At 34.3% G+C, this 16,804-nt stretch overlaps 1 protein-coding gene across 1 annotated transcript; it reads right to left on the bottom strand.

The window, feature by feature from the left end:
- Positions 1-1,236: 1,236 nt before the first annotated feature.
- On the bottom strand, positions 1,237-9,380 carry LOC105345248 (CD63 antigen). Its single transcript, XM_011453342.4, has 8 exons — positions 9,240-9,380; positions 8,838-9,000; positions 5,812-6,000; positions 3,239-3,313; positions 2,964-3,062; positions 2,481-2,630; positions 2,149-2,232; positions 1,237-1,464 (listed from the first exon to the last, which is right to left on the bottom strand). The coding sequence occupies exons 2-8, from the start codon at positions 8,898-8,900 to the stop codon at positions 1,399-1,401; spliced, it is 726 nt and encodes a 241-aa protein (XP_011451644.2). The 5' UTR covers positions 8,901-9,000; positions 9,240-9,380; the 3' UTR covers positions 1,237-1,398.
- Positions 9,381-16,804: the final 7,424 nt, after the last annotated feature.

The following is a 16,804-nucleotide window of genomic DNA, read 5'->3' on the forward strand; positions in this document are numbered from 1 at the left end:
ACACTAACCATTAATAGTTTGTAGTGTTCCAAAAGAATGATTAAATGTTCTGGTTTTGGAGATGCTAGCATTCAATATTTAAAAGAAATGACACAACCCTTTCCGTCAAGAGACATTAATATGCTTTATTAGATAACAGCTTTTAAACAACTACAGTTAAACATCAGAAAATTACACAATATATATATATATATATACCTCAATAGTCAAAAGTTAATAGTAACAATCGTACTTAGATAACATTTGAATCTGAATTAAAGCCTCGTAAAAATATTCCCACATTACTTCCTTTGTCTAAAAATTAAAAGGCACAGTAATTTTTTTTGTAACATAAACTGTAAGTCTTTTTCTCTTCTTTATAATTTCATAGTCAAAATAATATATTCTAATGTCAATTTCTGAGCAATTATCAAAATACACTTTTGTATAAAAATAGTTTTTAACCATGAAATTTGTCCCTTGAAATAAATATTTATTTAAATACAACAACTTTTAAGCCTTGAAAACATTTATAACAGCAATATCGCAATAAACAGTTCACTGTTATGAAAAATAAAGTATTAAAGATGACGTATTTTCTTTCACAAAAATAAATTCTAAAGATGAATAAAAAAAACAACAGTACCGTAAGTATATCTTACTCATGTAAGCTCTTTACAAAATGAAATCAAGAAAGAAAATAGAATGGTCTTAAGCTGTTCTATTTTTCTAAATAACCATCAAAATCAAGTTGCCTTTTACTTTTCTCCAATACTCCCAAAATTTTGCAAACTCGAAACTAATGCAGTTTCACTGTGACCTCAAAACATATATGCAAACGATGAAGAAAAAAAAAAATAGGAGAAACAAATGACAATAAAAGAGCAACGATTAAATTTTTTTTTACAAACCCACAAAAGTCTTCGTCTTGGAGAGGACAACTGGTAGTACTTGGCAATATGTAAACATATACATGTATAATCTTGGTGCCTGTTAACATTCATAGCAGAAAAAAAAACCCAAAAATATCTGTCTACATGTAATTCAACGCGAACAGAAAAGACCATACCCCATACCACAATACTGGATAACTACAGAGCACAAAATGATTAATACTTGTCTAAAGGATGCTGTATGATAAAAAGTCATACGGTGTAACAGAAGAGGACAGAGTTCACTCAAGCTTAACAATTCCCAGTCGTACAACATTAAATTCAACAAGCAATGGTGGACAAATGCATTTTTAAAACTATGATCTTTCTTTTTTTTTGTACATGTTTTTTTTTTCAAATGAAATTCATGAAAATTTAAATCAAAAGTACCATCCCCCCCTTAAAATTTCTCCTCTTTTTCCATCCATAGTGTATTGTTCTTTTTAGTTCAGTGTGACAGCCTCTTTGGAAATTACTATTTCAATTATTACACTACTTCATACTCCTTTCTAAGAGCACGTGCCAGGCAGAAAGCAAAGAGGATTCCAATAATCTGAAATGAATACGAAATAGAATGCTTATTTTACATTCAAACTGAAAATCTTGAAATCAATTGTAATCTTAAGGACTCTCTATAAAACAGAATAAGCAGGAGACTTCAATGAATATCAGATTTTGTAAACCATTTAATTATCATGGACATGATAATTCGACCATGGTGTGCAATGAAAAAACCCACATTGAGATGGCTGGTAAATAAGCAGAAGTAATTTACAATGGTTTAATTACACAATACACTAAAATGCTATCTGAGTTTTTAAATCAATGCTATTCAATCCATCAAAACTGAAACATTGATATTATACAAAGCCTGTGTGTTGATTTCATGATTATATTGTGTTTGTTTTAAGATTATAACTTAAATGTGTCTGCTTGACAAAAACCAGGACGCTATCAGTGTTAAGTCAAATGATCCTAGTGTGTCTTATAGCAATTGCTTCATATTAAATAACTGAAGTTCATTTGTTATTTTAAAAAACCAAACAAGTCTCATGTCCTCTTAAATATATGATAACAATTTAAGTGTGATATGTCTATCTTGCATTTTTTAATATCTATACCCCCTTGCATATATATTTAAAGATATTTTCTCTTGCTTGACAAGAATTTAGTTTTCGGAATTCGGTTCAACAGAAAAAAGGGGACCCATAAAAGATTTCCTTTATATCATCTTTACCTGAACAAAAGCCAGACCAATTCCAACACCGCCAATGATGAAGACATTGTCTTTGACAAAGGTCTCAAACTTTGTTAAACATCCCTGAAAAAAAATGATAAGAGAAACAATGATTTTTCTTCCTTAACCTCATTTCTATAAATCCATTTAATTTCTTCTTTTATTTTCTTTCTCATCCGCTTAAGTTTGCCGAATTAATCATCCTTTAATAACATCATTTATATAAATTTTGTAAGGCTATGTATTAACAAAGTAAAAATTTTCTTTGAGGCAATAAGTCTAGCACAAGAATAAAGTTCAAAATGTAAATGCTTTAAGGCTAATGAAGTTACCTCTGTATATATCTTATCTGCTTTAATATCTGCTTCACTTCCTGTACAGTTGCTGGCTGACTTGCAGCAAGATTTGGGGACAACTTGTGTGGTGCTATTTTGGAACTGAGGCTTCCACTCTGTATAGTTGGACACTCCACAACATTTGAACTAAAATTCAAAATGACAGCAAAATAACACAAATAAGCATCTTTCAATATAAAGTTCATTTTTTCTTTTACAACACAATCACTACTATAAAAGGACTTGTCTTGCATTCCCATGAACCTCCCAGCCTTGCCATCCTCTGCTCTTGTCCTCATGGGATCTGACCTCAAACCCTTCCAAACCCCACCCACCCCCAACCACCTTTTAAAAAATACACTCCCACCCTACTCTCTATGAATCACTAATAAAGTGTTTGGTTTGTGTGTACACTCTGCCCCAAACCCCTCCCCATTGTGTACTGTAGACAATCTGTCCCTCTCTCCCCCTCACAAGTACCTCTTTCTGGATGGTGTCCCACACTTTGGCCTTGTCCCCTGCGGATTTAGTGTACTCAGCCTGGGTCTCCGTCATCATCTTCTTAACCTCCGTCTCAACCTGAAGCAGATCATATTAAAATATGACAAAAATTGTAACGTTAACTAAGCATTTTAATGATTCGCTATGATTACGCCCATGCGAACTTCACGAATATCTCGCAAACGAATAAAAATTGGTTTTCAGTACTTAACAATCAATATATTTACAGATCTAGAATCTAGATATGGCCCTACCTCTCCATGGTACACATAGCCCGCTATTCCCGCCGAGATTTCTAAGATGAATATGATGACCAACAGGACAGCATACTGAAAGAGAACAGAGGGACATGTCAACACAACTTTTACTTTATCCTTTAAATCCTCCACCCCCAATGCAAACTCAGTCCTTTCATAACTTCTGTTAAGAACTTATTTCGATGCATTAAAAATCTTTCAATAGGATTGGGGCCCATTCTGTAAAACATTAAATGTTCTGTTAAAATGAAGTATTTTTAAATTTTCTCTTTGAACAGCAAATACAGGTCATAAATTTAATAAAGAGGATATAAAAGACTGTTATTACTTGGTGGCCTCAAATAATTCCTCTATAAAGATTTAGCAACATTTATACTCCTGTTTAGATCATACAATTCCTGTGTAAAGACTGAGTGAAGAGTAATTCAAGGACAACACCCTTGGGAACTTTGATTTCCAAGTTCATTACAACATAGCTGGCAGAATGATCAGATAGATTAAACTCCCCGGTGGGACACTGCTTGCATTTCAGTACATCAAGGCTACATTGTTTCATCAGAACACGGGATTACTTTGGATTATTAGCATCCTTAGGCTGGGATATTTCAGCAGAGCCACGTTTCCCAAACACAAAATCCAACTGATCTGCCCAAATTACCTGTGTGTGGGTTTGACTCACAATGAGTTACCCTCACATGCATGTCTCACAAAACAAGTTTTATTTTGATTTTAGGAATGCTGACTAATATGTGTGTCTGTGTGTATGTACACACAGGTAAGTGTACACCTATAGTTAAAAGTGGGAAAAAAAACTGGTCGGTGTGTATGTACATACAGGTAAGTGTACACCTATAGTTAAGGTGGAAAAAAAACTGATACGTGTCCAAGTCCCCTTGCCGTCCCCCACCCAAGCTGCTACAGTGCCCATTAACAGTAACAATGCTGAATCAATTTCCTAGTCTCTTGAAACCTCATAGGTGGTATGATTGCATTCCAGCCAATGACAGGACACCGCGATCAATACAAAGTATAAATAAGTAACACCGCAATTCTCTGGCGGGACTCTCCGAGGATTCAGAATCCTGCGGCAGTCCTCCATCACTGCCTTCGTGCTCCTTTCTATGCCATGTTTGTTTATGCCTAGTTACACAAAACTACCTCCAAACAACATTTCATAATTAACCTAATGTTTGCTGATGACAAAATCAATTACTTCTAAACATCAATTTTTTTTTTCAACAGAAAACACAAAGTGCGTCTTGTTGATTGTGACAGGATGGACAAGTGCAACAGGTTCATCAATCATCAACTGTTAAACCTGTCATGTGTGTGTGTAAGGGTGTGTTAGCGTGTGTGCAGTGAAGAATTTCATGTATGTTTGGTCTGAAAATGATATTCTATTGTGTGCTACACACCTCTGTCAGACATGCCTAACAGGCTCTCTGTGACATTGTGCATTATATACGTTAATAATTACAACATAGAACATAATTTCTCCCCTCTGTCCATGTTCCACAGCGAAAATTTACATACTTGTTCCAGTATTTTCTCCTCTAGCTGTGCAGAATTTATTAATATACAATCATTACGTTCCATTACAGTTTCTGGTATACGTACATGTAGCTACAGTGGTATATATACATAATAGCAGGATCATACACCCTCTCATAATCTATCATTGTCCCCACTTTAATGCTCATTTCATCTCCAATTTTCTGGCATGACTAGACTTAGCTTATTGATCCATAACCCAGACTCTATCAACTTGGTCCAACTTTCCCCTTGCTTACAGAGATAATTGTGGCTTACACTGGCGAAAAGGACATTTCCCTCTCCATCATTACTCCACAGATTTTTATCCTTCCTACACAGTCCATGCGTTTCACATGGCTGGGTAAAACCAATAGCAATAGATGGCAACTTCTGTTGCAGTTATATCTATCTGTATAGGCAGCATCAAGTTCTATGCAACAGATTGCAGGACCCTCCTTTTATCAATGATCAGAAGCTGAATAAATCAAATCCCAACTGAGATCAGGATTCATGCAGTTATTTTGTGATGTTTTTTAAATTATAATTTCTCCATTACAATTTGTCACTAGATATGAATTATCTTTTATCATAGAGACTTATATCTGACGCTATGCAGCACAGCATAGAGCACCATTGGAGTTCAAATAGGGTTATCAGTTGGCCTGTCATCTTAAATGATTCGAAAAAACCTGTTTTTTTATCCTTGTTATCCAAATGCCTTTACTTCCAGGTCATCATGTTTACTTTTTCTTTTTAAAACTAAACTGCTCACTGTATCATTGCATAATTCCTTCCCTGTTGTTTGGGTGGTTTCAGCTAGTGTTCAAATAGGAAGAAAAGTGCACCTATCTTGACTTCCCAGCTATTTTTATAGCTTTTGTGTAATTTTCACCTTACACCATAGCAAGTTTGTTGGGGAAATCACCAAGAGTGAATGATCTTTTCTTCATATTTTCCATCATCTAACTATATCATCACTCTTTTCCCTTTCCCTTTTCCCATTGCTTTCCCTTTCCCAAATACCAGTCAATACTTACGATCATAACACAGCAGTGGTTCTCCTTCCATGCTCCAATGCATCCGAAGAGGGCAATGAAGAAGATGATGACTCCGACAGCTATGAGCAGCGCCGCTGCCGAACTAAACTGTCCCCCTAGTAGTGCAAAGTAGTCCTTGAATTTCAGTTGGACTGCGGCTCCAGCTCCAATGAGACCGGCTCCAGCAATCTGAAAGACGTATCTACAGCATTATTACATGAATGGACATTTTATATACCGGTACACAAAAAGCCATGTAATTAAAATCATAAGAGTGCAAGTACATGCACATTCTGTTTTTAAAGAGTATCAATTAAAAATTTCACAATTAAAAGAGCTACCAATTACTACTTCACAATACTACCAATGCTACTTCACAATACTACCAATTGATACTTCACAACTGTCAGGTATCTAAATATATACTTCTAACAATATGGTGAAAATAATGACATTAAACGAACTTAAAGAAAAGATGACATGTTGAACATATGAAAAGGACTTGGTTCATGTGTACTTATTTCAAATGTTTCAATTTTCTTTCCTAAACTTCATAATTAATAACCTTCCAGTTGGAAGATTCAAATCTGAATTTTTGTCTTCAGGAGGGGAGTATAACTGTATCACCTGTTCATAGTTCATATAAACTTAAAGACATTGAACTTTAAACTGCAACCTTCAACTTTAAAAACAAGCTTGAAATGTACCGGGGTATGTCTTAAACACATCTGGAATGACTTTCATGTTTGTTAAGACATATGATCATTGCTGATTATTATTCACTCTGCACTTATTTACACAGAATTATACTGAGAAGTGTAGTACAATATTTAGAGTAGTGTATGTTATATGATACTTCAGGCTTTCAACTTCTAACACTTTACAAACTCCTCTCAAACTACTGGTAACTGCATGACAAAGAAAAAGGCCATTGATAAAAACTAATGTAGAACATTAAACAACATGTACATGGAGGATTATCTGAGGACAAGAAATTTTTGTTTTGGGGGTGATTTTCTTTGAAATCTATTTTTAGAATCTTTACGACAAGGCATTTAATTATGATTTTGCGAACAGGTTGCTTGTCACAAGACCAACCATTGGCCCAGTCACAAGACTCCAAAATAGGAAGTAGGAAAGTCATAGATCCAGCCTTGTTTATAAATTGAACACCATGACCAAACAGGGAAGTGTTACAAACTGCACTCAGCACTTCAAAATAAATTCATGTATTCATGGTATTAACGATTTACATCTAAATTTAATGAGTTTTTAATTTTTCTATCAAAAAAAAGGATATAATTGTATAAACAGAAACCAACAATTTGGATGAAAAAAAAAAATATGTATGTGTTTGCTTTGAGATATGTTGGATACAGTATGAACACCTTCTTTTCCGCCCTCTACATTCTATTTACCTTTGAGACTTAAAAAAACAATCATACTTTTTATTTGCATTTATTTTCAGTGTGTTTCTTCGCAGGATTTAACAATAATCTCTCCTTGTGGATATGTAGTGTAGATTACCCTCAAGTGTAATATACAAAATTCTGTGAAACTATGCAAAATAATAAAAAATGAATACTACTATACTAAAACAAACAATCATCTCTAGCATATCTGATAAATAGTTTTGAACAACTGATCTCTTGCAAACACTCATGAATGATTTATTATACCTTCAGGATTTCTTTTTAAAAAAATCAATTCTTAGCTGTCATCTTTTCTCTCAGTTTCTGTTGCAGCCGACTTGAAATTTGCATATTGTCTACCACATGTTAAGAAATGGGGAAGAATATAGAGGAAACTGCCAAAGCAATTTGAAGGGTAAAAAAATGACTTCCATATCCTATAGTTATTTCTAAATCTTTGCATTTTCCACATGGTAAATACAATTTGTTGTCCCCGTTTTGATGGGGTTTTTTTTTAAATTGGGGGAGGAGAATCATTACCTCTACTGCAACAAAAAGGCAAGAAATGAGTCCAGACTATAAGGACAAAATTCATACTTGGTCAAGATAATGATGAGATAGATAGAATGTTCTATCGTTAAAATGACAGTTTACCACATTTAAATACTTCATCTTGTGTCATCTTGATAAGAGACTGATCTCCTTCAAATACTGAACACTTTTTCACATCTTACAGGGGATTTTTGTTTAAAATTTTTGAACACACTTTGCTTCATTTTTCATTGGCCAGGAATAGAAAACAACACCATACTTGATTTGATTTGGATGCAGAGAGATAAAGATATGTTGCAGTTCACATAACATGTATGAAACCACTTACAAACTGCTTTGTCTAATGTTTTTACTTCAGTTACCTGATAAGTGACATACTTTATAAAATAGCTGTTCATACTTATTGTATAATAGCTAGGTTATTCACTGCCTCGGAAGGATGTTTTTTTTGCCAACCACAGTTATGTGCCAGCTCTAAATATACATTCATATCTGAAGGATCATTCATTTAATATTTTCAAATCTTGTTCTACTTATAATGCAATTTACAACAAATTGACCTTCATATAAAGCAGTTTAGACAATAGTAACGTTACACAATAATATTATTCATTGTACTGTATTGCGTCAACCTTAATATTATCTATCGTTTGTGTAAAGATTCGGCTGTGTTATCAGTCTGATCGAGTAATTTAGGAATACACAAAAGAAGCTCTCTGTATGCTATACAAATTTCATATTTAAATTAAACGCATTCATAAACGTCAATTAAACAGCTCGCCAAAGGCAGCGTAATTTTTCCCGCAAATTTCTCCGCGATAGCAAAATAACTTATCTTGCGACCATTATGATCAGAATAAGGATAGATACCTCTGTGGTAGTCGTGCTATATATTAACAATCTGGCATTTCATTAAGGTATTTCAAAATCCGAAAATTCTCTAACTTAATTTAACAAAGAAATGTACACGTATGCAATAGTCTTTTTAAACCCGTGGGCATAGGTTCACGTATGAACTATTGTTAATACCAATATGACTATATTTAACATCATTAAACTTACCACGAATAAAAGATTAAACACAAGTAGTAGAATTTTCACGCATTTCATTCCCCCTTCCACCATTTTGCCTGTTTTTCAGAGACTCCTCAACCAAACTAAATATATTTTCTGTATGGCCGATCCACTGTCACTCGATTGTGCGTAGTAATATCGTCGTACACAACTGTAATAAAAAATCTATTTTCTTGAACGAAATTTTTTTGAAAGGCACAATTTGTCACAGTTATTCTTCATAAAACTTGGTTACAAAATGCTTCAATAAAAATTATAAAACAGACTGGGAATTTTAAGCGGAAGCAACTGAAAATATTGTATATTGGAAAATACATTGGAACTATTTTCCCTCTAAACTTTGGGGTTCACTGTGGGGATTTCACGAGGTTGAGATTGGAAATTACTTACGTTAAATGTCTATCGCTATTCTCGGGCAACCTCTATTCTCGTTGATGGATAATAATCAATTAGTTTTATATTGGTGTAAAGTGAAACTAGTATTTACTTCACCCGATCATGAGAATGATTGCGCAAACCTAAAACAATAACAAATCCTCACGTGAATATGTGTCAGAGATATACGTCACTTCTACATGCCCACGGACCGATGGACTCACCTTTGAAATTCAAGATATATAATGCCCTGATAGGCCAATGCCCTGATTGGCCTATAAATGTCCAAAAAAAGTTTTAGATGACAAAAACTATATTATAATCTAAATGTTTAATATTATCATTACGGACAGATTTAACAAAATAATAAACCTCATTTTTTTTTTTACATCTACCAGGTATTATTTCCTCTATTTCTTACGGAAACATATAGTTAATTCATAGCTCTATAGAAACAGCCAGACTGAAATCTACACGCCCCGTTTATCGATTGGTCGAAATCTACAACGGCTGAAACTGACAAGATACTGAGATACTGACAGGAATAAAATGGACACGCCCTGTTTATCGATTGGTCGAAGCCACCAGCAACCTAAGAAAAATCACGGACTGCACAAAATAATCATGATGATGTCAGACTCAAAGTCTCAAAGGAGACGATTTGGCTGTTTCTTTTAGCTAACGTACTTATGTACATTAATAACAGTAATTTAGTGAATTTTACTAACTTTTCATAAGCAATTTATTAATTAGTTAAAAGAAAGATGTTAATACAAATAATAAAATGCTTTGTTTGATGAGACATGCGGGTTATGAAGGTAGCGATCATTGCAGACAAAAATTTCACAACCCGCTAACGCGGGTTATGTATTTTTTCTGCAATGTCGCTGCCTTCATTTCCCGAATGAATCCCCAAAGAAAGCCTTTTATTGTTTAAATGATGGCCTAAATAATATAAAGTGAAATGAATTCGCATGGTTCATTTAATATTACAATTAATAGGAATTTATATTATTTTGATTTTATGCTAAAATACATTCTGTAAAGTTTGTGAAAAAGATTAATAAAAATTGTTTAAAAGCACTTTTGAAATTTATCAGGGTTATGATATTAATTCAGATTTGACCACATTCAAACGTTAATGAATAATTATATCTTGCTTAAAAGTAACACGATGAATGGGGATAAATTTTAAAAGAAAGTTAAAAAAAAAAGAGAAGCTAATACATCTGTATTCCTTCATACCTATTTAACACATAAAATGACATTTTTTTTCAAAATTGAGCGGGGGGGGGGGGGGGGGGGGAGGTAAGGGACATGCTTTGCTTGTAATACTCTGAGAATGTTTGTTTTTACTGTAAGCAAGTTAACCAAACCAGTTTCCCCTTTAAAAAAAAACACCCTTTTTTAAATTGTTTAAAAAGAGACATGGTTATCCACATTTTGGAGACTTTTTTATTTTTGCTCAAACTTAAAAGTTAAGGACTGTCATATGAGGTTAAGATATCCCTACTTGTAAATAATAATCTTAGTGTCGTGTTCACAAGATCGATGGTTTTACACTTCTCTATTTGTGTATGACACATTTAGTACGTCTCACTGTGTATTGACGCATGCGCGGATTTAATAGAGTGGGGATCCCGATCCGGACCCCCTCCTAGTCAATTCAAATTGTTTAAAATTAAATAATAAAATTACCAAAAATATGCTTCGGATCCCCTGGAAAAATTTTCTAAATCCCCTCACATTGTAATTGCTGTTAGTTAGGGCGTCATTACAACGGTCGTGGCGTTTTAAAAAAAAAAATTCTACTGAGTGCTAATAGCGAGCCAGGAGTTGCATTTTGTGAAAATCGTGCACAATGTTGCTAACGGCATGCAAAAGACATTCTCTTTTTTTCTCTATTTCAATTAATAAAATGCAGGGACACCCAACTCACTCAGAGAGATCTTTGTGACAAGTACAGTCTACTACCACTGCGCCCGTACTGGGACCATTTGCATCACACAAGAATGCTAACGGAGCTTCAGTGGCGCTGTTCGAAACTGACCTTATCACGCTGCCATGGTGATCTTACTTGATCTATACTGCGTGTCACTTTACATGCTTTTTGCAAAGTGTGTACCCGCATATGGCGAAATTCTAGGCAACGCTACCGCGACAAATGTGGATGCACCCGTACGTGATGACGCAACGACTTTACTGCGCGCGCCTCCCGGTGTTTTGCTATAGCGACTGCTATTTTCAGCTTAAAACCAAAGCGCCATGCACTATGATTTTCAATGAAAGGAGAACATGATGCCTCCATATAAAGTTCTCCAAAGAAACACCGAACTAAAAAAAAAAAAATAAAAAATAAAAAAACAAAAACAAACAAACGACGTGGATGGCCGAACTTCAGTTTTGTCTGTACCATTAATATGGTCCAAGGATTTTTTTCTATCTGGACGGTCATGGTCAATTAATACTATTTTTACTTCTACAAAAATATTCATACTTAAATCTAAAACATTTGAAGTATTTCTTGACCAAATAATGGCTTATTATTTGGAAAAAAAATTGAACAGATATAGATATTATTTTAAAAAAAATTGAACAAATATAGATAAAGACATGTACATCGTAAGCTAGATTATGATAAGATGTTTTGTTTGGTGCACTTTCATTGCAAGATGGATCCAAGTCATTACACATTTTGTTAAATGTCACTGACATTTATCTCGTAATTTTCCGCAATGACTTTTCTTCCGCTATGTTTAATCTAATGAAGCAAATCTATGAGCTTGCTCCTTAAGTCATATCCGTTTGTCATGATATTGTTGATAATCCAAAAATAACATCATATTTTGAGGAAATTATTTAAAGTGTTTGTTTTTAATTTATTTTTTTAAGTTTTGCAGAATAATAAAATTGGTATTTTTTTTTTAAACATGTGCAAAGTAATGTACAATGGAATGCACCATAATTGTAATGATGATCTGGCTCAATCTTGGAGGAGTTTAGTTGCGATATATAAGTATGGTCAGTCGGGATATATAGATATATTGTCAGGGTAGAATTGAGCTCAAATCGTTATCATCTTCCATCTTGATTGTGAAAAGAATCGCAATCAGTATCACGCCCCCATCGTAACGGAGCACATCGGTTTCGTGATAAACGTTACGGTATCTTAATGTATACCGTATCTGCACGTACACAAGCGTAACCAATCGGGGACTCGTGTACATATCTTGATGTTCGGATCTTATCGAGATCCAATCGGGAATTCTATCTTAAAAATCTTATAAGAACTAATTTCATCGTACATTGTATCTAAACGGGCAATAAGATCGTGACATATTCCGTCACCTGAATTTTGTCTATATTGGCCTTGTCGCATCAAGGATCAACAAATCGTGTTAGGACGCATCGACTCGCATCATCTTGTATTAAAGAGAAGTTCCGCGACCAGTTACGATTGGTCAATCGTAGTGTTCGCAACAGATTTCACGAAAGTGGGAATCTAGGAAAATAAAGATACGCTCTACTCTGTTGCGATAGGGCATGATAATGATGGCTATTTTTTTTTTTACAATCAAGTAAACACGATTTGAGCTACGATTGGACCCGACAAACATATTGATATAGCCCGATTGATAAAATTGACATACTAGTATTGCAACTCAACGTAACACAGCGTGCTGTTTGTCTTTTCCAAGATTGATGCAGATCATCACGATTAAGGAGCACGATTAAATGCGATTTCAATAGCACCACGAATCGTGATAGTACTAGTGTAAATGTGGCATTAGCAAGCAAGAAAAATGGGGGAGGGATGTAATTGTTGAAATAACATTTTTCAGCTTGTTTGACGTCACATAAAAAACAATGCTTAAATGAATATCGATTGACAGAATGGAAAATATTGGACCCAGTGTTTTAAAAAGAAACATATGTTAGGTTGTAGGCATGCAAAACAACAATATCAAATAGATAGCGATACTCTGGGATGTTTAATATCTTGAACTATATCAAAAGGACTATACTAAGATTTCAAACAGATTATTTCCACTTCCTCTAAAATTCGGATTTTTTTAAAAAAAAAAAAGGCACTATTCTGCAGCTTCTGCCTTTTTGGACCTTTTCTTTAAACAATAGAATATCATAATATTTATTAATTTATTTTGGAAAATTTTACAACCCCCCCTCCCCCCCACCGGTTTTGTTGTACACAAAATGCATGTAATTGAAAACATGCAAGACTTTTGAGCCAATCGCTCACCTGAGCAATGATAGTCATTATAAAATAAATTACAATTCGATAGGTATTACCGAATTTACGACGCTTTTGTGAAACGGCGTTCAGAATCCTGAAAATGATTGCATCCTTAGTAACATTACTATTGGTTTATGTGTAAATTGCGGACGTTACGGCTTGAATACCATGGGAAACAGAATGAATAGAGATAGGAAAACATTGTTTGCTGAACACTCGATCCTGACATCCGAATATGCAATCGTTGTGTCACAGTGTGTCACAGTGTTACCCAGATTATGTATACCTATCTTAATAAACGCGTCTATATATATTTTGATAAATCTTACAATTTTATTCTTTAGTACCGGAAGCAGTCAATTACGTGTTGCTGGAATGTATTTTTACCATTACAAGATTTACGCGGGTTGTAACAAAGTTTTCGTTTTGGTTTTTTTTTTGCGTTGAAAAAATAACATCTTACATATTACAAATCGTTTATACTATCTTATAATAAAAACAAATTTTAAAGCTAAGTACGATGATGATTCTTAAATATAGGAAATTGGTTATAAAATTATAAATTCGGAATATATATCGTAAAACATTACAATCTTTTTATAAAGATTTGGTAATTAACGGTATATGTACTGCATATTGCTCACTGGTACCAATATGGAAAAGGTTGTTTCTAGTATTTTATTTTATAACCCTTTCTTCGTTTAAGAAATCGTTTAGGTTCAACCCTACTTTTCGCAGCTCAATCACTTTAACAATAAATATCCACACCTTACTAGGCATCAATGCTATAGCTCTCAAAACGCCTGGATGTCACACTAACAATTTGTTTGTTTGAGAAGTTTTTTTGTGGGTTTATTTTTTTTTATCTTTGTTTCTTTTTTAAGTTCAGTTCATACATGTATATAAAACTATGCAAAGAGCAAACACTAACGTCACTTTTAAACTTATCAGGAATAAGGGGTTGGACAGCCCTGATCTCAAGAATGAGGACAATATAGGCAGAATGAAATGTTTCACAACATCTCAAATAAATATGATTATCTCAGAATGATATTGAACCTTGTACAGAAAATAATTATGCGGTTATCCGGTTTTAACGCGACGATCTTATTTTGAAAAAAAATTTAATACAACACGCAGAAATCATATCCTATTGTTTACGATTAGAAATATTTTCAATTTAACAAAAAAAGTTAAATTTTTACCCACAATTTTGGACCACGCAAAAAAAAACCCCACGGATGTACGGTATTTTCTGTCATAGAATCATCTTAGAAATATCTTTAATCTATTTTCTTGAAGGTTTTGTGTTTAGGACCCAGCCATAACCAGAATATTGTCATAATATCCTTGTAATGTGGTAAACTCCTGTTTCCCTGGACTCTCCGTCCCGTTGGGATGTCCTTTCATATTATCGCTTGCAAAAGACAACCATCTTCAGCAATTTTTAATACCGGCTGAGGAATTTTCACAACTTTTCTCTGAAGTCCTATTGCAATGTTCGATAATGTGTGGAAGATAGTATTAATTTCCACCACATGCAGAAACACCTAAATTTCCAGACATTAAAAAATCCAGACTACCTCTTTACTCGAAACACATCCCAACGGATTTGGTCATGGGGACCGAACGTAAAAATTAACTTTTGTCTGTGTACAACTTAGATACAAGTCGGGATTAATTGACATTGAATACTAAAAGAGTTACCTGGCTCGGTGGTAAAATATCTCAAGATTTAATACTCGGGTTCGAGTCTCAAACAATCCTTTATTCTTAAAAACACATTTTCTTAATTTCAGCTTTAACAAATAACAGGTAACGCTAGCTGTAAAACAAATAATAGGCTACACTACCAGTGTAACAAATAGTAGGTAATGCTAGCTGATAAACAAATAATAGGTATTATTATACTTTCATGTTAAATACTGAAATCTGATTGGTTTAGACGCAGTTGATAATCCGTTCTATTACCCTCAGCGTTAGCAACACACTTAGCAACGGGTAACACAACGAATTGTTACATGCGCGTAAATTATGCGAGTACGGTTCGCCGTGAAAATAAATAGTGCCTGTTTGGGGGGATTTATATAATGCTAGCAGTGTAACAAATAACAGGTAACGCTAGTATTATAACAAATAAAAGTGGTGTAACAAATAATGGGTCATACTCAGTGGCGGATCCAGCGCCGGCGCGCCGGGCGCGCGCGCCCCGCCCCCCCCCCCCGTTTGATTTTTTTTTTTTTTTTTGTGGATGATTTTTTTCTGATCATATAAAGTCATGCTTTACTTTAATATTAAATTCAATTTGTAAAATGAAAATACAAAAAAATACAAAGATTTATAATTTGTAGGCATATTCATGTAGAAGTGTTATTTCATTCGATTTCATTCAGTTTAGTAATTAAAAAAAAAATAGGAACGGCTCAACTTGTGTACGAGTGGACTTCTTGTGTAAGACTCGGTTTATGTAGTACATAATATTCACAGAATAATTACTCTTCTATTACTTATTCCTGTGTCGAGTGCTACTGTTGAACGAGGAAACTCAGCAATAAAACGTATTAAATCGTCCCAGAGAAGTACTATGGGACAGGACCGGTTAAACGCCCTTACTCTTCTCCAAATTCACAGAGATATTCCCCTAGACTACAAGAAAATTGTCGACATCTTCATTAACAAAAACCCAAGAAAAATGGTGTCTAACAATCCATATAAATAAAACAGCTATAATTGTGTGCGATATTTTGAAGTATTTCTTGTTTTTATTTATTTTACTTATTTACGACCGACAAACTCATTGGTGCAAATTTTCTCCTGGACAATTATGACAAATAACAATATCATTGAGTAAAATTGCAAAAGCCTACAAAATGAACAAAATTTAGTTAGAAGTCTGTTCCCAGATACAATTAAATAAATAGCTCAATTGAAACTTTCTGCAGCTTTTGTTACTTCAAAATTAAATGTCTCATAACATTTTGGTAACATTTCTAGTGACTAAAATGACGGGAAAATAAGTAAAAATTGGCCCTCCAGACAACATGATTTTGCCTTTCAAAATATCTAGATTTCAGGAGCTTCCGGGGGCTACGCCCCCTGGACCCCCACCAGGGCTTCGCCCTGGACCCACTGGGGGCCTCAGGGCGGCCCCCCAGACCCCCTGCCTTTAACTGCGCCCCCCCCCGTTTTCAAATTCCTGGATCCGCCACTGATACTAGCTCTTTAACAAATAATAGGTAATGCTAGCATACAGTGATACAAATAATAGATAATGCTAGCAGTGGAATAAATAAAAGGTAATGTTAGCTGTTAAAAAAAATAGGTA

The sequence above is a fragment of the Magallana gigas genome, chromosome 2 (genome assembly GCF_963853765.1).
Source record: "Magallana gigas chromosome 2, xbMagGiga1.1, whole genome shotgun sequence".
Taxonomy (NCBI): domain Eukaryota; kingdom Metazoa; phylum Mollusca; class Bivalvia; order Ostreida; family Ostreidae; genus Magallana; species Magallana gigas.